We start from the raw sequence: 25,564 nt of genomic DNA on the forward strand, positions 1-25,564 counted from the left end.
AAACAAATGAGCATTTGATTTAATTTATTTTATCCTCTGTATTATTTTTAAATAATCTGAGAGCTGCTTCTCTTTGAAGGTGTTAGAATATTGGGATATTTAATTAAAGTATTTTTTAACTCTTTTCTCTGAGTAATAATTATATTGTACTAGATGTATAATAATAGCCTAGGAAATATTGCCTCAGTTTCCTCATATGTAAAATGAGAGGGTTGAATTAGACACTTCTGGTCAATTTTAAATTTATGATATGATATTGCTATTTAGTATATTATATTCCAATTACTCAATCAGTATTATGCACTGAAGTTTAAAGTAAAACATCTTTCTGAAAGAGATACCAATTCCTTTCTTTGAAAATCAATGTTCTTCCTCAAGCCACTGTAGATTTGCTAAAGCATATGGCTAAAGGGTGAAGTGTATAGAGTGCTGGGCCTGGAGTCAGAAAGACCTGAGTTCTAATTCAGCCTTGGAAATTTACTAGCTGAGTGACCCCGGGCAAGTCACTTAACCCAGTTTGCCTTAGTTCCTTATCTGTAAAAAAAGAGAAGTAAATGATAAACCACTCCAGTACCTTTGCTAAGAAAATCCCAAATAGAGTCAAGAAGTCTGAAAATGACCCAACAACTTTTTTTTTGAGAGACTGATTATCTAGTTATTCTCACGAATTAATAAGCATGCTGGGTAATGAACTAGGCACTGATTTTTTTTTTTAACCTTATAAGGCAGAAGTGCAGTAAGGGCTAGGCAATGGGGAGTTAAGTAAGTTGCCCAGGGTCACCCAGCTAGGAAGTATCTGAGGTTAGATTTGAACCCAGGACCTCCCATATCTAGGCCTTGCTCTCAATCCACTGAGCCACCCAGCTACCCCCCAGGCACTGATTTTTAACTTTTTGTGTTGATGTGGATTTTTATAATTTTCAGTGGAAAAATACATAGAATCATAAAACCCCCAATTTTATTGATATAGTGATTTATCCATCTATCTGGTTCATAAACACCAGGATAAGAATCCTGAAAGAATGGCCCATTTAGAGAGCCAAACAATCCTTCCCAATATCACACAGTGCTCTGAGAGAAGCAAGAGACTTGACCTAATATACTTTATGATGAGGTGGGGGGGGGGAATGGGAGGCAGAGGGTATATGCTTGAAGCAGGGTATGGTTGCAGTGAACTTCAAAGTGGGGCTATGATTAGGACAAAGAAAATAGAGCTCTGTTCACTTCTTGGTACTGCTTCTGATTTTGTGCAGCTGCCTCATTATGCCTTTTCCTGGGCTCTCCTTCATTTGCCAGTTCAACTTTTCACAGACCTTGAGGCTAATTTCCTTAGAATATCATAGGTGGAACAGCCTGGTGAGTGGGGCATAAGTCCCCTTTTAGCACAGTGGGGAAGGTGAAGCAGATGGTATGAGGAGGTAGAAATGAGTAGGGAGCTTTTGCTAGATGAATGCACCAATATTTTTGTTCTTCATTGAGGCTGCATTTAGCCAGTATATTTAAATAGAAGCAATGCTCAAATTTGCTGGTATATGGATATGAGAGGAAAGAATCATTTTTACTGAATAATTATGCACAAGAAGGCAGAGAATGTTAGCACAGCATGGAAGATAGGGCAGTTTAGCTGTAGGGAAAAAATGAGGGAGAAGGTCTGAGTTAATAGCCCTGAGGGTGGCTGTCAGCATTCCTAACCATAAAGGGGGAAAGAGTATAAACATTTATTAATTACTTACTATGTTCCAGGCAATCTATTAAGTACTTCATGAATAGTATTTCTGACTCTCATAATAATCCAACAGCTAGGTGCTATTACCTCCATTTTACATTGGAAGAAATTGAGACAGAGATTAAGTGATTTGCCCAGGGTCACATAGTAAGGTTCTCAGGACACATTTTAAATTCAGGTCTTTCTGACTCCAGATCCACTGAATCATCTAGCTGCTCAACTGGCCCGCCCATCTAATCATAGCACAGAGAAGTTCCTTGTCAGATTCTATTAAACATAATCCCCTCAGATAAAGTCTGTGGGAAGAGAAAGAAGAGAAACAATCATTGCATTAACACAGAAGCATGGCTCTGCTCTAGAATTTGGATGTTGCTGAGGATCTGTTCCTCTAGCTCCTGTAATTGAGCTGGATTTATGTTCTTTGTGTTCCCCAGGGTTGTGCTGTATTCCAATCGTGTCTGAGTTGCCAAGCTGCCCAAGGTCTGAGGCCAGAGAACACCTAAAGGGATTGGAGTTATTGAACACATGCCACCAAGTCAGCAGTTTTCTCTGAAGCATTTCTTCTTCCTTAGAGCTTGATGTTGAAGGATGAGAAGGTCAAGTAGGATGTTTGTGTACAAGGGTATGCCTGTGGTTGCCTAGGGCACCGTGGCATTCCCCTTCTTGTCCACCATCCCTTTTAGAGAGCAAGTTACATATGTAACTGTCCCAGGGCATTATTGTCTGCACCCATGCTCATTCTATGACCCCAGAATTTGGGGTCTAGACAAACCACAGAGATGAGAGTCTCTGCCTAAGCAGGGCTTTGGTTCAATCTGAGATAATCTTAAATCTGCCTCCTTTTTGTGAGAGATATGTCTGGTTGGGCTGAGTAGTATGACATTTCTTTCCTTAAGGGATGTCATCCCAAATCACTAGGAAGGGCCCATTAAAACTTTCAATAAAGCAGTAATAGTTTGGTTTTTCTCAATAGCTGGTCTTTTACCTGACACTGACCCATACAAAACTCTTCCCAACCTGCAAACATTCTATGACCAAAGGTTCTCACTTTGTAAAACCAGTGAATCTAAAAAACCCAATTCTTCTCAGTCATTTTCATCCAATTATTACTTCTCTTCCTTTTCCTCCTCCTCCCTTCTTCCTTTTTCCTTCTTCTTCCTCTTCATAACAACAATAATATAATATTTTTGGATTGAACTTGTGATTTATAAGTACAGTGCCTGGTATGGAACTATCAATTACCAAGAAATTTCAAATGTAGGTAAATAATCTTCTCTGAAACTTATAGTCTTAGAAAGTTCCCCGGGACACTCAGAGATAAGTGATTTTGCCCCAAGGCCACACTACCAGAACTTGGTGGAAATGGAACATGAATCAGGGTGTTCTTAACTCTGATGTTAGCTTTCTATCTATTATACTATACTGCCTCTTGGTCAAATATATCAATAATATTTAACAACACAATAATATATTTAATAATAAAATTATAGCTAACATTTATATGATCTTTTATATTTATGATGCTTTTTATATACCTATGAGGTGGATAGTATAACTCCAGTATGCCTTTGGGTTTGTGATGTCATTAATGCAAGTATTACATCCAGTAATGCTAATCACAACTCTACTACTGCTGATCCTGTATCAATTTTGTCCATGTCCTCCCATAAATTCTCCGTAGGGAACCTACCCATTGGAAAGGGGCCTTTTGCATATTTTTCCTATTATGTGGATACAAATGGAGCATGTAAGTCTACAGATAGGTTATTCTCCTCTGCCCTACCCATCTTTTTTTCTAGTCATACATTTCTTTGATAAATTCCTATACACCACTGTAATGTGTTATATCCTACACAAGCCCTGTGTGTACTTTTTCATTGCCTCTTGAGTGATTCTCAGTCCCAGATCTTCAGAGTTTATAATATAATTTGTAGTCATTTAATACTAACAATAATAATAATGTCATGGAAAGAACGTTGGTGTTAAAAATGGAATTTTGCTTCAGGGAAAAACTTGGGGTCTTTAAAAAAAATGGTACAGACTTCCAAAAGCAATTCACTCTTCTTTCTACACTGTCAACTTCCTGTGTTTATTCAAGAAATATATATATGTGTGTATAGAGTTCCTAAAGTCTTTGTGTAGTTTTAAACTTTAATAGCTTCAATCTCTATCTCTCTCTCTCTGTCACACACACACACACACACACACACACACACACACACACACACACAGGACTAAGTGCTCAGTGTTATAATAAAATTAATAAATAAATTCAATAATGATACTTTTTTTTTCAGGGACTTTCATAACTTTTACAGTAGCAAGTAACTCCTAAAGTGTACCTAGTGCAAAATGATCATTTCTACAGATGAAGAAACAAACAAGAAATGAAGTTCTTTAAATTTATATGCTTAGTAAGTGGCAGAACTAGGTCTTGGCCCTAGATCTTCTGGTTTTCAAAACAGTGTGCCATCTTGGTTCTTAGTACTTCATCTACTTCCTTGCATCTTGTTTAAGGCCCTTTCTTTCCTGATTCTAGCATCCTATACCCTGAGCCATTTAGGAAGGACATTGACAACTTGGATTTAGTTGGATTAGATTGAAGGAAATTAGGATGGTGAAGGCGCTGGATGCTAAAAAACAAAAACAAAAACAAAAAACACTTGAGGGCGACCCAATTGCTACTGTTGAGAATCTGAATTGTCTTATGAAAGAGAGGTGAAATATGTTCTGTTTATCAATAAGGGGCAGAAATAAGACCCCAGGCAGAAAGTTTCAGGGAGGTGGGTAACCACTTGCTGAGGATGTTAGAGATTCTTATTTAGGTATGTTCAGGTAGCTTGAATGGCTTTTGAGATCCCTTCCAACTCAGATTCTGTGAGCCTACAAAAACTTTTGCATGGAAACTAGTGAGGCTGGAGTGGTTGGAGGTAGAAAATATTGTATCCCCCCCTTTAGTTTTATTTGGTAAGTACTTTAAAAGGGTCATCCTTTCATTGTAAAAGAGATTCATATTTACCTCCTTCTCCTTAGGTTGCCCCAAAGCTAAGAGAGTCTGAATTTCTGTGAAACAGTCTTATATACACCATCCCATTTCATTTCTATTCAATGGAAAAATCAAAGTGAGCAAAACTCCAGGAGATCTGGCAAGACAAGTAGTACCTCTTTTCTGATCAAATTTGAAACCTGATTTAACAAATTTGACATTTTTTCTTTTCACATTAAAATTTAGGATCAATTATATTATATATATATTGTCTCTAAAGGAATATTCTTCATGTTTTCTCTCTTCATAGGTTTCTACAGACTTAATTCTCATACATAATAGAAAGTTGGGAGACAGAGAAAAAAGCCTTGTTTCACAGGTTAGTCTGGTTGGAACAGGGTATGCTATGTAATGATTTTGCTTATGTTTTGTTGAATTTTAGCACCACCAAATAAAAGTGGGAAGTTATTTGTATCTATAATTGTTGCTGGTTTTGTCTACATGTTTGTTCCATTTTACACCACCATCGATTCCATAGTAGAACCCATTTGTCCAGTCTCCTTATCTGTCTGTCTGTCTCCCCCTACACTTTTAGTTGTAAATAAAAGAGTCTGAATCTGCTCCTTAATATATGGTAGAACCTCATTTTGTGTGTGTGTATGTGTGTGTGTGTGTGTGTGTGTGTGAATGATACATTATAAGACCTTTGTCTAAGGAGGAAATCATACATATTAGTGAACTTCACTACTCAATAAGTATTTCTCATAAAACATTCCCAGGCACATTACAGCTTTTCTTAGGTTTATCACAGCTACCAGAATCAACACTCCTGTACATTGGGGCCATTATGAATAATGGAATAGCATTAATGAAATAAAGAGAAGCACTTGTCTGACTCAGACACAACTTGTTACAAGGAAAAACTCTGGGCAAAGACTAATGTGGGAACTAATGTTTGGTGCAAAATGATGTGATGACACACTAATGTTTCTCAGAGCAAGAATGAGTGTGATTACATGAACCGTTGGGAGGCTTTATTATGTTACTTGGGAAAATAGCACAGATTTAGTGCATAATTCATTTTATTTATGTATGTTTCTATTTTTATTTTTTGATTGCCAATTGCATATAACTCAATTTGCATGTGTTGAGTTTGCATAAAATGAAGTCCTACTGCAATGTTTAGGCCAGTTTTATCCATAAAACATTAAAATAAAACATTTATGAAAGAGAAACCAACTTTTTTTCTTTGAAAATAATGCTCTTCACCTTCCTACTCTAGGATTGCTGAGCCATTTCTCTCTCTCTCTCTCTCTCTTTTCTTTTCTTTTCTCTCTCCTCCTCTATATGTCACACCCACATACCCCCCTCAAAGTTTCTAAATTATAATTCCTTCCAAATTATTGTCCAAATTATATCCATAAACTTGAAGGTTTAGAAGTCTAGAACCTCAACTATTATCTTATCCATCTTATCTGTAGTAGATAATTTTTTTGGGGGGGAGGTGGGGAAGACTTATGAATTCACTGGTATGCAAGGAAGCCTTCTCTGCCTTTACAGATTAGTATCTCATCCACTGTATCTTCAAGCTGCAGAGGGTTATTAACTTATATGATGAGAGGTTAATTCTCTTTCTTACCCAATGTCACACAGTTTGTGACAGTGACAGGACTTGAAGTTTGCCCAACTCATGCTGGCCCTCTCTAGTCTCTTCTGGCATGTATAAATCATGACATGCACAAATCTCTGGTTCTATATTGGCTTCATTCTGCTATTCAGAACTTGATTGTGTTTCTCCTTCTGTGCTGGTTAGTATGCACTGGTGGAGTGCCAACAAATTTTTATTGTACACTTAAAGCTAAATGTAACTAAGAAGACAACCTACTCACATTCACACACACACGAATTTGTAAAACCATCAATGCACATACAACGTGTTCCAGGTCCTCAGTCATAGTCAAGGGAAGCAACCCTTGTAACAGATGCAACCTGGCAAATGACTCTGCAGGTGCTGGAGTCTCTGCTTCCTCAGCAGCCGTAGCTACTCAAGCCCAGGAAAATAAAATTCTCACAATTCAAATCTTTGACATTGCCAAATGGACCAGCATAAGAAATTAATACATTTCCACAAATGGAAATGACATAGAAAGATATATTGCCATCTGCCTTCCTGCTGGATCCTGAGGACCATGAGGTTTTTCTATCTGTCAATAAAATTTTATTAAGCACCTACTATGTGCCAGACTCTGTGCTAAGTACTATCTGATTTGTAGCGGAAATCCTTAATGTGTTTTATTCTCACTACTAGAATACAAATTCCTTAAGAGTGAAAGTGTCTTGTTTTTCTATTGGTGTCTCCAGGTTTTAGCATAGTGCTTTGCATAGAGCAAAGCTCTTATAAATGTTTTCCCTATTCATTCATTCATTCATTCATTCATTCATCTTCATCTTACACAGTTATTTCTATTAGGATAGAGATTGGACCATCATGTAACTTCCCTGGTATAGGGAAGACTTTGGTAAGGAAGCTACCTCTACCTTTGTAGATCAGAACCTCCTCTATCATTTATAGTACTAGAGAGCAGTGGAATACTTAAAAGTTAAATAATATCCAGGGTCACATAGTAAGCATCAAAGATGGAGCTTGAACCAAGGTTTTTTGGGCTAGGAGACAGTTCTTCATTTCCTAGGCTTTCTTGAATAGGTGATGCAGTACATAGAGTGCCAGGCCAGGAGTCAGGAAGACAAGTCTTCCTGAGTTCAAATTTGGCTTCAGACACTAGCTGTGTCACCCTGGGCAAGTCATTAAATTCCGTTTACCTCATACCTTTTGCCTGTCAAATGAACTGGAGAATGAAATGGCAAACCACTCCAGTATCTGAGCCAAGAAAATTCCATATGGTGTCATGAAGAGTTCAATGACTGAATAACAACAAATCCATCATACCATATTGATTTCATATTGCTTCTCTGCAGACATAACTAAAACATTTTATGATGTTACTCACTCCTGTGCATTTTGCCTCACTCTACTGTAGTTACTTTTTATAACTGAAACTTCTGTTTAAGTTTTTAGAAAAGATTATAAGTTTACAGATATAGTCTTAGGATATCAGAAATTATCTAGGCCAACCCCCTTTATTTTATAGATGAGGAAACAGGCCTATAGGGAGTCCTGAATTCTTCTAGCTAGATAGAAAAAGTTTCTATACGTGTCCCTAAGGTTTGGTATTGGGTAAACCCATAAGGTGGTGAAATAATGTGCCCTTTTTATATTTATAAGTAGAAATGAAAAAGGAAGAACAAGTCCTGTCCCCAGAAATTATTTCTGATGTGCTGGAATAATGGAAAATTACTTGCTTTGTTTAGAGGATAGAAATTGGTACAATAAGGTCGAGTTTTATATACTAAAAGCTTTACTTTGAAATTTGGCCCAATTCCCAATTGTTGTTCCTGCCATGGACAATTTATGGTGCAGCCAGCAATGGAATTCTGAATTCTAGACTCCCCAGTGTGAAGCTCTAAGCCCAGAGTCATATTATTTCTTCCTACAAGTTTATCTGCTTTTTAACTCAGTTCCCAAAGTCTTTTTTTCTTGACTAAAGGTCTGTGCCCAACAACCTGCTTGGTGACAGGATTATCTTGTTTTTGGGTTCTATCTAAATCTCCTGCTGCTAAGTTGTTTCCTCCTCCTCTTCCTCCCCCTCCTCCTCCTCTTCCTCCTCCTCCTCCTCCTCCTTTTTTTTTTTATCAGAAAAAGCTTTTAAATGGATTATTGGTGAAATGTAGCTTTTACTGGATCTGTGTGGGAGACATTAGAATCTAATCATTAGATTATCCAAGAGTTGCACATGCACTTCTATTGTGAAATTCTCAAAGAGAAAAAAGAAAGCCGCAAATGATTCCAAACTACATTAGATAAAATACTGTAAGCAGCCATCCTAGAACAATCAGGAGTAATTTGAAGAGAGTAGCGCACTAAAAGGAAATGTCTAAGTCAGATGTGTGGATATAAGAGAAAATGCAAAGTGAAATTATTTCCATCCTGGGTCTCTTACACACTGTTTTATCTCCTGAGTCTCATAAGTACATTATCTTGTTTGACAAAAGATGTCAGCAAATATAATCTAAGTTTAGAGGATTAGATAGGCAATATGGGCAGCAAAGTGGAGTAGTGAGTAGAGCACCAGCCTGGATTCAGGAAGACTCATCTTTCTGAGTTCAGATCTGGCCTCAGACATTTACTAGCTTTGTGACCTTGAGCAAGGCACTTAACCCCATGCCTTAGTTTCCTTATCTGGCAAATGAGATAGAGAAGGAAAAGACAAACCACTTCAGTATCTTTGCCAAGAAAATCCCAAACAGGGTCATGAAGAACAGGAAACAAATGAAAAGTGACTAAGCAACAACAAAAATGGTATAATGGAGAATAAGCCCAGCTTTGAAACCAGGAAGAACATGTTTGAATCCTTTCTCTGACATGTTCTGGACTATGTAACAATGGGAAAGTCCCTTAACCTAGGAACTCAAAGACTAGACAATGGCAGGGATTGTGCTTACCTGCCAGGGTAGAGAGTATAGGATCAGTCTCTATCCCTTAGTGGTTTAGGACAATAAAAATGAAGTGACTTTTCTTTTGTGGGAGGGAGAAGAGGCTGGAAAGGGGAGAATAAAAATAAATATATGAATGTGGTTTTAATTTTATTTTTAAGTGAAGCATCTTATATGTGATATGAATTTACTACTGTTCAGAAGATCTCCTTACTTAATGGGGGAGGTCCTTTATAATTATAGTAAATTCTCTTAACTCATTCTTATCTTTCTGAACTTGGAGAAATAGGGCTAGGGATTTTTAATTTCAGATATGATGCCATTACCATTATCAACTTTAATAGGATCTACATATGCTTGTGTCTATGTAGCTAAGGAAAAGGTAGAAAGAGTTGAGATTCTGATGGTCTTTAGAACCTTCTTTCCCTGTTGTCTTCCAGATCTTTCCCTGTTCTCCTTTGGCTGGTCATTATACACATGAGCATCACACTATACTGTCTGCATCAGCAAGAGGGTTTCAGAACTAGAATGCATCACTAATAATGACACTGCTGGTGTCTGTGGGTCACAAGGGCCCTGGAGAACTAGCCATCCGATACGCTACGCTACATTTGAAGAGATAATATTGTTCCTGTTGAAGGTTATCTTGTTGCCAAGCAGCCCAAAGGGTATTTTTCCTTAAAGTCCAACCCCAGCTTTCCTCTGTGTTGGTTAGGGAGGAGATTATGATAAAGGCATGGACTCAACTCCTTTCTACTGATGTGGGATGGGTTGTGGGGTAGCAGGGAAATGATGTGAATAATCCAATACACTGTCTAATGCAAACATTTAATTTTACAATAAATTATAAGATGTTTTGGCAGTGTATTTGCTTACTTACCAGTCTTCCTAGTTGGCTTTAAACTAATATCTTGACATTTGCAAAATCCACACTAGCTTGGTTATGCAAAATGTTTTTCCTGTGGACATGGTAGGCAGAGGGCAGAAGATGGTTTGAGATTATATTTTCTTTTTTTAAATCACAACTAATTTCAGTGGTATAGGGGACCCCTGGAGAGAAAACTCCCTCTACTAATATAGCACCTTTTTGGGAACCTCTTGGGTAAAGGTATTGATAATTCACTCATATGACTCAAAAGATGAAGGCAATGTTGACTTATCATTCCCCTGGGAGGATATAAAATCTCCTATTTCAGTGTCTGGATCTTGTCCTGGAATGGCCTGAGTCAGAGAGCTTAAAACTTCTGTAAAGCTGGGATGATCGTTCTCTGGCACTCTGTTTCAATTGGATATGTCTTCTGATGGAGAAGACTATCCTTTCCTGATCATAAAATCACACTTTCTCCATGGCAGTGGGGCCCCAGTGTTCAGAATTCCCATTATGAGGATCATAGCTTAAGTTTCTTAACCTTATACTTAACTGCTTTAAGAGAATGAGTTATTTTGATAGAAGGAACAGATTCATTTCTTCTTTTGCCTTAGTAAAGCTACTGCAACTCTGTCGTAAGGATGCCTATTTCTATTGAGAGGGAGATGAAGAAATGTTGGAACTACTGAAGACTGAGATGAAACAAAATGAAAGGATTGATAGACTTTTGTTCTTCTAGTTCAGTCATTTCAGTCATGTCCAACTCCTTGTGACCCCATTTGGGGTTTTCTCTTGGCAAAGATACTAGAAAGTAGTTTGCCATTTCCTTTTCCAGTTCATTTTACAGATGAAGAAACTAATGCAAACAATTTTAAGTACCTTGTCTAGGATCATACAGCTAGTAAATATTTAAAACCAGATTTGAACTAAAGAAGAAGATTCTTCTTGGCTCCAAGGCTCAGTACTGGTACACTGCACCACCTACACCAGTGATGGTGAACCTTTTAGAGACTAAATGCTCAAAATGCAACCCTCATGCTGCATGTGAGCTCCCTGCCCCTCCCAGACAGGGGAGGGAGGAAGCACTTCCATTGGGCTGCTGGGCAGAGGGGCAGGTGATGAGAGAAATGTCTTCAGGAGCTTATGGAGAGTGGGAAAGGAACAGTACCATCTGGCATGCATGCCATAAGTTTATCAACATGGACCTAGATTTTGTATCCCTTTATAACCCAATAAGAAATTCTGACTATTCCAGTGTTTCTAGTGACTTTCCATTCTTTCATTAGAAAGCTTTTGTCTTTGCTTATTTAATTCACCTCCCTCCTCTCAGAAGGCATCTCCTCTACTAATTTGTGAAAAGAGTATACATACATCTTTCAAAACCAAATTCAAGTCTCTCCTCTATGATAGCTTCCCTTATGACTTAAGTCCTCATTGGTTGCCTCTTCTTTTCTACTACTGCAGTTGAGGTCTACCAAACATTTTACTGTCAATTATATTCTTCTTGGTATTCTTCACCATTTTCTGTGTGTTTTGTCTTCCCAAGTAGATCCCACGTTCTTGTTGGCTAAGTAGGTTAGAAGAGAATCTTCCCTCCAAAGAGTTTGACTTTATAAAACAGGAATTTAAAAGAACAATTCTAAAGACTATTTTCATGTGATTTGAGGACAAATAGGGATGGAAAGGGAAGGGCAGAATAGGAAATGGGCTTGTTGGTATGAGACACTTCAGGATAAGGAAACTCTAGTTGGTACAGTCAATAGGGTGTGGACTTTGGTATCTGAAAGGCTGGAGTTTGAAGTCTGCCCTACATACTTGTGAGATTTGTTACCTTGAACAAGTCATTGGCCTTTCATTGCTTCACTTTACTTCTTTGTAAAATGAAGATTATCAGAGGAACTGTTCTCAAGGTTGCTGTCAAGATGGAATGAAATAACACATTTCAAGCACTCTACAAGCCTTGAAGTGCTCTGCAAACATCACATTTTGTGCATGATATTATTATTATCATCATTTTAGGTGGGTACCTTCTATGCCATGTTATTGATTGCCTTAGAGAGTAGTCTAGGCAGGGGGATCAAATTCAAATAGAAACAGACCCCTGTAGGATGTACATGGACTTAGAAAACCACAAATTAACTATCTATGCTGTATTATATTTTTATTTATCTTGATAAACATTTTAATGATATTTTTATCTGGTTGGGCCCATTGAGAAATGCTGCTCTTACACCTCTGAAGCAATGAGAGTTAATGATTTCCTTAGGATCACACAGCCAGTCTGGGACAGAGGCAGGACTAGGACGGAGGTGTCTGAGGCTGCCAGCTCTCTGGCAACTACCTGATGCTGAAGTACTCTAAGCGATAAATAGGCAAAATTACTGACGTGTAGAGATCACGTTACTGCTGGTGGCAGAAAACCAGAAGGAAACACATTTGCGGTTTGCAAATAGCACCATTTAAATCTGAAAAAAAGAAGTAAGGAAAAGGAAAAGGAAAAGGAAAAAAGGAAAACCCCACTCTTTTAAGGACTGCCATAAGGTTTCTATTTCTTTGAATGTAACAGATGGAAATATGAGAGCCACAACAAAGATGCTTGTTAATATGGAAAAAAAAATGTAAAAATCAGACCCCTTTAATTCTCAAGCTTAAATAGCCTGGCATTTGTAAGACAATGGAAAACAGAAAGCGTTAGAGAAATGCTAGCTATTATTAAATCCACGATCTGGCCCTTAGTGACCCCATTTGGGGTTTTTTTGGCAAAGATACTGGAGGGGTCTGCCATTTCCTTCTCTATCTCATTTTTATAGATAAGGAAACTGAGACAAACAGGCTTAAGTGACTTCTTCTACCCAACAGGATCACACATCAAGTTAGTGTTGGAGACTGGATTTAAACTCAGGTTTTCTGGACTCCAGGCCCTGCACTATTCTACCCATTGGGGCTCCTAGCTGCCACCTCCCCTCTCCCCCAATGATGATGACAGCAATGACAATGACAGCAACGGCAACACCACTGCCAACACTAACAACACAAAATGAGTTGCCCAAGTTTATACCCGTGGGAAATTCCAAAGGCAAAACGGAACCCAAGTTCTTTGACTCCAGGGTCTTTCTATCAGGCCAATGTGCCTCCTGGCCTTCATCTGAAATGGAAACAAAGCTGTACAAAAACCAAAACCTTGCAATTCTGAATTTCTGAAATAACCGAGGCTAGCTCTGTAATTAGTCCAAGCTAATGCTATGTTATTGTATTCTATTTTTATCATAACAGACCTACATATACTCTGCACAGCTTTTATCTAATCTTTTCAGGCTATTAGAGCATCAACTTAGAGTTCTTCAAATGTAAGTGTGCGCCTGAAAATTAAAAGTGGCTAAAGGGACTCTTTCCATCGGCTCTAATCCTGGCAGCAGGTAGGTTGTGACTGAGGAATATGCTCTTTTGCTATTGCTGCTTTCTGCATTCGTAATAGACATTAAAGTAATAGACAGCTAGGTGATACAGTGGATGAAGCACTGGACTTGGAGTCAGGGAGTCTTATCTTCATGAGTTCAAATACAGCCTCAGACACTTACTAGTTGTGTGACCTTGGACAAGTCATTTCACCCTGTTTGCCTCAGTTTCCTCCTCTGTAAAATTAGTTGGAGAAGGAAATGGCAGACCACTCTAATATTTTTACCCAGAAATCCCCAAATGGGGCCAGGGAAAGTTGAATATGATTGAAGCACCTGAATGACAGCAATAAACACTATAAAGACAAGTGATCCCTTGTTCTGACGGAAGCATTTGCCCAGATGAGTAAGGTGAATAGAAGGGATTTAGAGAATTTGTTGTATCTTTAAATTCTGTGAACCCAAACAGTACTGTTTCTAGAGTGTGGGGATTCAGGGGATAAGCTCTGCTTATAGGGAGAAGTTGTGTTGATGAATATTTAACAACTGGCTCATGGAAAAAAAAAAGTTCACAGGCCACACTTTTAAGCTTAATCTGCACTATTAGTATCATCTCATCATAGGCAGTCAATAAAATAATAAAGTGCTAATTTGTAGATTATTGATTTTGAAGGTGTAAATGGTCATACTGAAAATTTAACAATTGACTCTTACCATCTGGTAAGAGCTGACTCAAGTATACCCCTGGCTCTGCAACAGAACAAATCTCCCTCTGTTTTTCTCTCCAAAACTTTACCCTCCTAACCACTCACTCATGGGAACATTTCTGTGTAGGTAAAATCTGGTTAAAAAGATTAATGGCAGCCTCAGAGAGGGAAGGGAATATGCATTTATATAGCACTTAACTATTCGCCAGGTACCTTACTAAGCCCTTTACACATATTATCGCATTCGATCTTTGCAGCAACCATGCAAGGTAGGTTCCATTATTATCCTTATTTTACAATTAAGGAAACTTAGGCAAACAAAGGTTAGGTGATTTGTTCAAGATCACTCAGCCAGTAATCATCTGAGGCTATATTTGAACTCATTCTTATCTCCCTGACTCCAAGTCCAACACTGTCTACTGTGCCATCTAGCAAGAAGCCTGAGAAACACTTGTAAAAGCAGAGAGGAAGCGTTTTTCAGTCTGGTTTGGTGATATTAGTAGTGACGTAGAACAGAGTGGTCACAGGTGGTGATTGTGAGCTGTAAGGGACTTCTGATGTCATTTTATCACCGGATTCTCCTCATTTTGCAGATAGCCAAATTGTGGCCCTGAAAATCAAGTGACTTAGCCATGATCACATAGCAAATGGAAGAACTGAGATTTGAACCAGGACCTTTGATGCCCAATCTAAAACTTTGTATGCTATATTACTTGAACTGAATATATCTATTTCTATATATGTTTTTGTTAATATATATATCTTTTTGCATGTATATGCTATTAAATATATATGTGTACATATATACACATATGTACATGCTTCAGGGTGTCTTGTTCTTATTATTAGTTGGGAAATTTATCTTCTCCTGGCGGTCAGTTAATAAATATTTATTAAGCACCTACTATATGCCAGATGCTGTATTAACCACTGTGAAAAGTAAGAAAGGTAGACAACAATCCAGGCTTTTAAGGATCTCACAGTCTAAATGAACCAACTGATCACATTCCCAAATCTCCTAGAAGCCAACATCATGAAACTTAGAAATTTTCCCTGACTCAGTGTGCTTAGGGATGGCGTAAGTCCCTAACATCCTGCCTTTTCCATGGTGCCCTGCTCTGGATCCCAGTTTATAGAGAGCAAATAATTCTACAAAAGTAAGAAGAATAAGTAGTTTAGAAGAGTCTATGAGGAAATGTCCAATGGGACAGGGAACATGCCCATCACAGCCAAACCCAGAGCTACAAATGAATATGCCTACTCCACATTGGCAAATCAGATACTACATCTTCCCTTGACTTCTACTCCCAGAAGGAAGGAAGACAAGAGAGCCTATACCCAGAGAAATAACCGTAACATGCCCAGAGCTCCAGACTACTTAAGCCCTACTGCTTAGCCATAGACAGCTAATAAGTCTCACCTTGACTATTCCTTCTGATCAGTCTACCTAGAGTTTTTCTAGCATCTGCAGACTTCTGTCAACCAGTTTCTCAAAATATGTCAGTCCTCTTTAGTCCTACTTTATTCCCTTTATTGCCCCACTTACTGCACAGTCTTGGGGAAAATGTAAATAGAGTCACTAAGTACCAGTGGCACCATCTATTCTCTTCTCCCCAGTGATTCTTATTTCATTCTCCTTCTGATACTCTGAGGCTTCAGTAAAGAAAGGACTTGGAGCTCAAGGAGAAATGTAACCATGGACCTCACAGACTTCTCCATCCAAGTCCAATCAGCTGGATTAGTGGATCCAGCAAATTCTTATTACTATCACAGGGCCTCACAAGTATTCTTTGGAAGTCCAGTAGAGCTTACATTCCTTTCCGAAACTTAGTTGAATCTTGATTTATTGGGAAGATCTAACTGAATCCACAGAGAACTGAATATTTCTATTCATTTCCCAAATTCCCAACTCCTTTATTATGTTGTTGATTGTTAGCAGGATTAGGCAAAGATCATATTTAAGAATAGATGGGTCCTTAGATATCATTTATTTCAACCCCTCCATTTTATAGATGAGGAAATGAGGTCTAGGAAGGATAAAATGACTTTTTATCTAAGGTTATCTAGTTATTAAGCAGGGTCAGAGGATCATAGATGGAGCCTGGAATATGGCAAGCATTTTTGTTGATAGGATAGAAGAGTCATAAGAGGTCATCCAGTTTAATCCCCTTAATTTTACAGATGAAGAATTTGAGATCCAATGAAGTTAAGTAACTTGCCCATTGCCACATGAGTAGTACATAGCAGAACTAGGATTCAAACTCAGACCCTAGAATTGAGATTTGAAATGCGATTTCAGCCCTCTAATTTCCTAACTATGATTTATTCTATTGCAGTGTTGGAATTTGAAGAAGGGAAGAGAGGAGAGAAACAAAGGAACATGGTTTTATGCTATTTTTTAGTTTTGAAACCTTCTTTTAGCTCTTTTTTTACCCTGGCAGCTTTGCTTATTACACATAATATAATTTTGTTTTTTTTTTTCCCTCCGTATATTGCCCATATAATTTCCCACAACGAACAAGTCTTTCTTGTTGCCATTATCTACAATGTGGTCTTGGCTGCCACAAATTATAAGAAATTTTCAAAATTAGATCATAGGTTACATAGAAACATCTGTCTTAAGTATCCTTGAACCACATCACAATTTTAATACTGTTGGCCGATGCAGTTCTACATGTTTTCAATTTTATTGGATTATTTGCTAATTGGCCAGGTAGGTCACAATTTGGTCTTATATTCAACAAGTGCCAATGGCAAAAGTGACCAATCTTCCAGTGCAAGCCCTTACCATTGTCCTTTTATGGTCAAACCAGAACTGATTAGCTATGATACAACTGAAATCCCACTTCCTCCCCATCCCATGACAGCAGGCCCATTCTTCACTGTTTCTGGCTAGAAAAAGAATCCATCTGTTCAGTGATATTAAAATGCAAAGAGGTGTTCATATGGTTTGGAACGTTTTATCCTCATCCTTTAAATGCTCAACAATATGTTAGAAACATGAAGGCAATATGATACCCGTCAAATGATGCCAAGGGCTTCAATCATGTGGGTACACACATAGTGAGGGAAGAAAAGTTAAAGTCCATTATCAGGCAACTCCATTTCTCCGTTGTCCCTGACTCTTATGGGCCCCCTAGACTCCTACCACCATCCCAGCTCAGAAAACAAGGCTTGGATCCCCTTTTATGATACCAAAACTGGGCTATCTAGTCAACACTTGCTTGGTAGCTTTCCATATCAAATGCCTAAGATCAGTACTGGGATTTGCTTTTGCCAGTTGGATTCTTTCTTGTTTTTAGCACTTTTGCTAGCTAACGTTTTCCCGTTTTGAATTAACTGCATTGCCTTCTTTTTGGGGGAGGGATAGGAAGAAAGCCTGAGCAAAGAAGAACAGGACATATCCCAAGAGTGTTAGTATTTGTCCTCAATTCCCAGGCTGGCCCTGGCAATCACAGCCGTGATATTCTGAATTCACCTCATAACAAGCATCCCTAATCAGGTGATTGGGGAAGACTGGCAGATTTGGAAGCTTTATTGTTCTCCAAATTGGTTTTCACTATCCCTTACCCTTCATGGTTTCTAGGATACCTAGGAAAGATGAAAGGGTAGAAAGGAGTGACTAAAGAGAGCTTCTTCCTTGATTTTCCCAGGGGAGCAGATCCCCTCCTTCCTCCCACTACTGCAGTGATCTAAAGATTCTGTGGGAATTAAAAACTCATTTTTTCTTTCAAGAAGCCTGGAGAGGGATGTAGGGATAGGGACAGGGACCCTGTGCTGTTTCTCTCTGTAGGAAGAAGGGAAGCTGCTTACTTAAATTGTCTTCATCTTCCATATTTGTGGCACCAGGGCTTAGGTACTTGAAGGGAGCGATGAAGGTTGACAATAGGCTTACTTTTTCTGGAAAGAAAAAAAAAGAAAAGGGAATGCACTTTTGACACCAGTGTTTCAGAAAAGCTGAATTCATTCATATGTCCTTATTACTGATTCTTAGGACAGGAAAGGTTGAAAGGTCACTTTGGTTTCAGCTGCTTAATTCTGTCTCAGCCTTTTATTGAATTTCTAGCTGCATTTTATCAAGTTCTTCACTCCATCCAATTTTGTAGTTAATGATTTCTATCTTTCTTCTTTCCCTTCTTTTGGCATCTTCCTTCCTCCTGCTTCATGCTCCTTAAAAATTTAAGTAATAGGCCCTAGGGTGACAATTTTTCATCTGCTTTCAAGATATTGCTTGGGAGCATGGTGTCCTATTTATTTGGGTTCCTCTTACAAAGAAAACATCATTTTAAAAGTCAGCTTTAGACAACGACTCCTTTTTTTAAGGCCAAATGGAGAAGTTGTTTATCAGAATATGAGGTAGAGGCAGAAAAAAGAAGTAGAAAACCCACTGCAAAATCTGGTCATTCCTTAACCTATACAATGTTTGCTCTAATGGGGAAGAATAAAGAGCAAGAGGCAGGAGAGGGGTGCATAAATGGAAACTATTGTGCTATAACAAATGAAAATAAGGAAGTCAGAGAAACAGGAAGATTTTCAACAACAGATATAAAATACACACAATTAGGAACATGACCTATACAGCGGTTGGAATCTAAATGAACATATCACTAAAAAGAAGATAAACTCTTATTGATGGAGAAACCAATGAAGTTCCCAAAGAATGGATAATGAAACACATCTTCTCTAGTCAAAGAAATGGGGGACTACTAAGGCAGAATATCGTTATGTCATCAGACATGATCAAGGTATCACAGGATGTTTTTATTTCTCCCTACGCAAAGTTCAATCTGAGAAGAGTTTGTAGTAATTCATCTAAACACAAAAAGCATTAGAGAGACAGACAAACAAGCACACACAGAAAGAGACAGGAACACAAAAAGGGCATTTTGCTTTGTGGGCATTAAGAAGGGAAATAGAATTATAGCACCCAAGAGGGAAATTGATACAAATATCTCCCTTGTCCCTACCTGCCTCTCTCTTTCTGTATGATAGAAAGACATATAGATGGGAAGATAAATAGAATAATTATTAAGTACTATGAGTAAGGTATTAAATAAAGCACTCAAGATACAAATACAAACCAACAAGGCTGTCTTTACTGGCACAAAGTTTACATTCTAACAAAGGAAGTCAACACACAAAATAGTGTTACAAAAGGTGAAAGGAAAATTATTTTTATATTATTAATCATAAACCAAGTGATCGCATTAGGGAGATGGCTACAACTATGATTTTAGAAAAAAGTTAGAAACAGCAAACTGTGTAGAAGGTGTCAATTATATTACTAGAATATTAATCACAATATTAGAATGGATATAGTTTGCTATATTAGAATATTATAGCAACTACATAAAGAGCTTCTGTTGGAAGAATATAAACTTCATGTCTGTGTAATTATTGGGGAAGCTGAAACCCACGCAGATGAAGTTGTTCTCATTTGGAATGGTGAGTGCAAGATTGACTGAATGGGATCATATGAAAACAACCTTGGCATGTCCAGGTATTATTTGATTCTGTGAAGATTTATGCCAACTACAGAGTATTATGGCCAAGAAAGGTTACTTTGACCTAACACCTCCCAGAGTAGTATGATAGTTCTGAAGGATTAATTATATTTTCTCATCTTAACCTTGTACTGGAACTTCTGATTTTGGGTCAAATGTTCTAAACCCCTGTGACCAAGACATTATGGCATGTTTCTTAGCATACTATGTACCTTCTGCCTTGTTCATGACATGCTAATTAGCTGTTAAAAACCTATAAAACACTGTTGAACATCTCTATGATGTCTTTGCCACTGACTGAGCATGGTGAGACTCCAGCTTTAATTTCCACACTTAAGTTTGGATCTTTAGCTTAGAATGATGGGGAAGAGATTTTTTAAATTTCTTACAAGGGGGAACTGAGAGAGGACATGCTCACAGGTAGCAAGATGGTGACATTCATAGAGGGAGTTGTCCTAGGAGTGAAGGGACCATGCTTTGGGCCCCTCATGAGGCAGATAGATGGTGGTCAAGGCTAAGGACTCACTAATTAGGATCCAGAGTTACTTTCCTAAACATAGTCATTATCATTCATAGATAGCCAAAGAAGTTTTAGAACTGAGAAGGGCCTTACGAGAAACAATCTCCTCATTTTAAACATGAAGTCACTTTGGTTCAGTGAAATGAAAAGATATGCCAAAAGTTAATGGAAGAGTGGGACCCAGGATCTGACTCCTTGGCCAATGCCCTTTCCACAAGAAAGAGAGCCCTGTAGAGGCTGGTCCTGGGATGAATTAAGTATTCAAGGCATTTTAGACACCATGGGATTGTATAGACCCTTCCACCATCATCAAAATGTAGTGGTGAAGTGGATAGAGAACTTGTCTTGGAGTTGGGAAACTTCATCTTCATGAGTTTGAATCTGGCCTCAGACACTAGCTGTGTGACACTGAGCAAATTGCTTAACTTTGTTTGCTTCAGTTCCTCATTTATAAACTAAGCTGGAGAAGGAAATGGCAAAACACTCCAGTATCTTTGCCAAGAAAACTCCAAATGGGGTCAGGAAGAGTCAGACATGACTGAAAAAAAATGATATGGCAATGAAGGACAACAATAAAGTCAGGAGGACTACAAAGATCTAGAAATTTTACTAATGAAGAAAATTACTAATAAATTTTACTAAAGAAAAATTATAGTATATTATAGGTAAGAGACACTATGAGAAGATGAGAAAAATGACTGCCAAAGAGAATCAAAAGAAATGTTGTTTTCAGTTTCTTAACTATTGAACGGAAACAGGACAGTTTTTGTTTGCTTTCTTTTCTTTTAAAATGAACTTCAATTGTTATTTTATTTTGACATCACCTGAATTCTATCCTGAATCTCTCTGCCTCTCCCTACCAGAAAGCCATCCCTCATGACAAAGAAATTTAGGTGTGGGTAGATTAAAAAAGAAAACCATGCTAAATGTTGAGTGCTAGTTGACAAGCCTAATTCATCACAGTGTAAATGGACTTTTTGTCCATCTACATCTACTCTCAGTTTCCTTTAATCTCTGTACTTCTCAACTTTCTTTAGAGGAAGGCCAGGATAAATAGTCTAAGTGAGGCTTCCTTTAGTCTCTTTCACCTTCAGAAATGTGGATCCTGGTTTTCTTAGGCCCACAATTGACCATATTTCCTTAGGAAAAAAGATCTGGGCTAATGGAGTCATTCCTTTGGGAGAATGACAAGAGTACTGCCTTTAGTAGAAGTCACAGGAAGTGAGTTCAAATACCATCTCCTGCTACTTATTTCCTGTGTAACCTTGAGTAAAATCTAAAGATCAATTTTCTCATTTATAAAATGTCAAAGATGGACTAAATGAACTTTAAGTTCCCTTCTAGCTCCATAACTATGAGCCTATGAATCTTGTAATTGTTCCGTTGTATTCAGTTGTGTCTCAAAATTTTTGGGACCCCATTTGGGGTTTACTTGGCAAAGGTATTAGAGTCCTTTGTCATTTCTTTGTCCAGCTCATTTTTCAGATGGGGAAACTGAAACAAACAAGGTTAAGTGACTCACCCAGAGTCACACAGCTAATATGTGTCTGGAAAATGAATCTTCCTGACTCCACACCCAGCACTCTATCCACTGGTCCAGCTACTTGCTATCAGATCTCTACTGGAGACAAATGGAAATAGTTATGTTGGGATAATGTGCTAAGATACTCTCTGACTCTGTAGATGTGTCAGCTCATGGGACCAACTTTTCAGAAAGGTAGAGCTGAGTCAAGAAGACTCAGTTCAAATCCTGCCTTATGTCCTTGCTACCAATGTGACTCTGGGCAACTCAACCTTTTTTTTGCCTCAGTTTCATCATCTGTACGATGGAGCTAATAATAGCACATACCCTATCCCACTTGTTGTGAGTAGTAAATAAGATGCCATATATGAACTTCTTTGCAAACGTTTTGGCCATTATTTTTTTCTCTTGTAAGGATTTTTCTCTTTTTATTCTCACACTCAAGTAGTCTATAAAGCTCAAAGCGGCTATAGTTGGTAGTCCTAATTTAATAAGTTCCCCTGCATATTGGTCAGACCTGTAGTCTGCTGTGGCGAAGCCTTGGGCCTCTTCTTCCATTATCTTTTTGTTTCCCTGAGAATCACTAGCAGCAGCAAGGCTTCCATTGGAATGAAATTCATTCACCAACTTGCTTACAGCTATTGTTTCCAGTAGAGAGGGGCCAGGCATCTGCACAATGCTCACCTCAAAGTGAACACTAAATAATTGGAGCCCCAAATGACTCTTCCTTATTGGGCCTGCCCAACAATTGGAATCAGCTCAGATAAGGGTTTTCGCTCCATGAACCCCTCTCACAGCTCAAGCTAATTTACAACCGGAGAATGAAATCTCTTGCTTGAGTTATAATTTCATTAAGGGATTCCAACAACGTTAGGAACAGTGAGTGTGAAGTTCAAATGATTTAGTCAGGAGAATCTAGAAATGAAATTACATTTATAATATAGACGGGCTACAGCCATACCCCAAATATGCTTAACCATCTTAGTTCAGGGCCAGCTACAGTCAAGCCCAGGCACCAATGAGGGAAGGGTGAAATCTGCTCCTGCCCTCAGCCCTGTCTTTCACTTTGCCCCTTAAGGCAGTGAGGTGGCTCAGTGGATAGAGCCCTAGATCTTGAGAAAGGGAGACCTGAATTGAAATTCAACCTCAGACACTTACTAGCTGCTCTGTTTGCCTTAATCCACTGGAGAAGACGAAGGAAATGGCAAATTATCTCAGCCTTTTTGCCCTCCCTCCCCAGACCCCCCAAACAAAACCCTTCCTTGAGTAGTATGGTCCATGGAGTCACAAAGAGGCAGACACCACCGAACCACAATCAAAACAGGAAGAGTAGCTACTTGAGACAGTGCAAGATGCCTGGGTTCCAGCTGTGAACTAACACGAGTCCCATTTAGTTACTTTTCAAGCAACACAGTATATATGTATGTATCTCAGTTCTACTTATGTGGCAAAGCTGTAACCAGAGTAAGCTGGTGGGGTTTTAACCCTGGGCGCTCAATGGAACAGGTGGTGAATCCTTCAGCAGGAGAAACAACAGAGCTTAACATTTGGATAGCAAGAGTAACTTATTTAAACAAATAGCTCCCAAGTGATATACCTGGATGTGCTCTTCCTCGCCCTATCTTAATCTCTTTCCATCCCTTAGTAACATCAAAATTGAGCCTTGGAGTCTCCATCTCCCCCCACCATAGGGAAATATCCCATTGATGTTCAGTTTTGTCTGATGCTTTGTGGCCCCATTTAGAGTTTTCCTGGCAAAGATGCTAAAGTGGTTTACCATTTCCTTTTCTAGCTCATTTTACAGATGAAGAAATTGAGGCAAACAGGGTTAAGTGACTTGCCCAAGGTCATACAGCTGCTAAATATCTAAAACCATATTTGAATTCAGGAAGATGAATCTTCCTGACTCTAGGTTCAGTACTCTATCCACGAGACCAATCATCTATCCTTTAAATAAAGGTATCTTTGGTAACACTTGCCCCAGAAGCAAAAAATTCTTGATTATAGCTCTTTTCTTGGGGGTGGGAGGAGAAGATGTCTGTGTTTTTTGCTCCATTTCCCACATCTCCATGTTTAGTCTTCTAGTGTTTTTGTGTGGTTATTCCCAATTCAGCAAAACATGTCCCCTAGAACTGTATCAGTATCAGTCATTTACCCCCAACAGTGAATTTAATTTGTCTTATGGCCTTTGTGTTTTAAGCCTTATCTCTCACCATGTGATGAAAACTCTGAACATTGTTGAAGGGATTGAAGGCATTAGTGAGCCTCTTGGAGAGAAATTTGGGGATGAGACCCCTAAGAAGAGGTGCTTATCTTTAGGGGAACCATAATTAGCTTAATTAACAATAATTAACTTTATGACTTAAGCCTATATTCTATTGTTGGTTCTGTATTTATGTGGCAAGGAGCAAGGATTTCTGGGTTAAAAGGATGCATCATGGAGTTGTTCCTAAAAGCCATAGTTTCCTATAAGTTCCTTTACTGCCTTAGTATCCCCAGTGGTAGAAAGAATATATTCTGTCATTTGCTAGGTCTACAGCCAGCCTCAGATAAGAAGAGATATAGGTTTTTCACGAAGTCCTAGTGTAATGTCTTACTACTATCAAATATAGCATTTATATACTGCTTTAAAACTTTCAAAACACTTTTATAAGTAACATCTTATCTTTACAACAGGAAGGTAGGTGCTGTTATAATTTTTCTTGTCGTGTTCAGTTGTTTTTAAGTCTTGCCTGATCCTTTATGACCTCATTTGGGGTTGTCTTGGCAGTGATACTGGAGTGGTTTGCCATTTCCTTCTCTGGCTCATTTTACAGAAGAGAAAACTGAGGCAAACAGGATTAAGTGAGTTGGACAAGGTCGCATAGCTACTAAGTGTCTGAGGCTGGATTTGAACTCAGTGAGATCAGTCTTCCTAACTCTAGGCCTGACACTCTATCCATTGTACTGCCTAGTTGCTCTAATTTCTATTTTACATGTGAGGAAACTGAGGCAGATAGCAGTTAGTTTACTTACCTACTGTAACACATTTAGTAAATGTCTAAGAATGACTTTGAATCAAGCATTCTATCTATTGTAGCTGCCTCTGTTAATATACATTTCAGAAAGAATTGTGAATTAAAAAATGAGTGGAAATAAAGGGAATAATGATATTAATTGATATAATAATAAATAATAATTACTATAATTATAATTTGTTCTGTTTCTTCCCTCAGAGAAGGCAAGAAGAGCCAATTTCAGAACTTTACTCAGACAAATAGCTTGAAAGTAAATCAGGAGAATACATAAGAGCAAGAAGTAAAAGCTGACCATGGAGATAGGAGACACATGTTATAAAAAGCAGGCAGAAGAAATATATGTAGTAGTTTAGCTTTTTAGTATAGGTCTCAGTCTTTTGATGGTCCTTCATAATATCACAGGGGCAAAGCCGTAACTAGGGTGAGGTGGCTGGGGCTTTAACCTTTTGTAACATAACATTATAATTTATATCCATAATTATAACTAGAGGTCATCAATGAAATAGTAAAATTGCATGCCATTGTTTAAGAGGACAGGGGAAATATTGAATGTACTTCAGAAAGATTTCCATTTTACATGATACAGTTTTACAAGCTTTTCTTAAAGTAGTAAACTTCAACAAAATGGAAAAATTCACCCCTTGCAATAACTTGTTAGTTGCTAGTGGGCACACTGAATGGAGTGCTGGACCTAGAGCCAGGAGGATTCATCTTCCAGAGTTCAAATCCAGTCTCCCACACATTTTAGCTGTGATTCTGGGCAAGTCA

General features: G+C 38.3%; 1 protein-coding gene across 3 annotated transcripts in view; it reads right to left on the reverse strand.

The window, feature by feature from the left end:
* The window catches only part of ADARB2 (adenosine deaminase RNA specific B2 (inactive)), a 693,422-nt gene that overhangs the window by 210,717 nt on the left and 457,141 nt on the right, over window positions 1–25,564 (reverse strand). Inside the window, exon 3 of one of the 3 annotated variants that reach the window (XM_007504706.2) lies at window positions 18,047–18,133. The exons of the other annotated variants lie outside the window; for them this stretch is intronic. Coding sequence (XP_007504768.2) covers window positions 18,047–18,133 — 87 coding nt within the window. The remainder of the gene's footprint in view (window positions 1–18,046; window positions 18,134–25,564) is intronic. 3 annotated transcript variants of the gene reach the window in all.

The sequence above is a fragment of the Monodelphis domestica genome, chromosome 5 (assembly GCF_027887165.1).
Source record: "Monodelphis domestica isolate mMonDom1 chromosome 5, mMonDom1.pri, whole genome shotgun sequence".
Lineage (NCBI taxonomy): Eukaryota > Metazoa > Chordata > Mammalia > Didelphimorphia > Didelphidae > Monodelphis > Monodelphis domestica.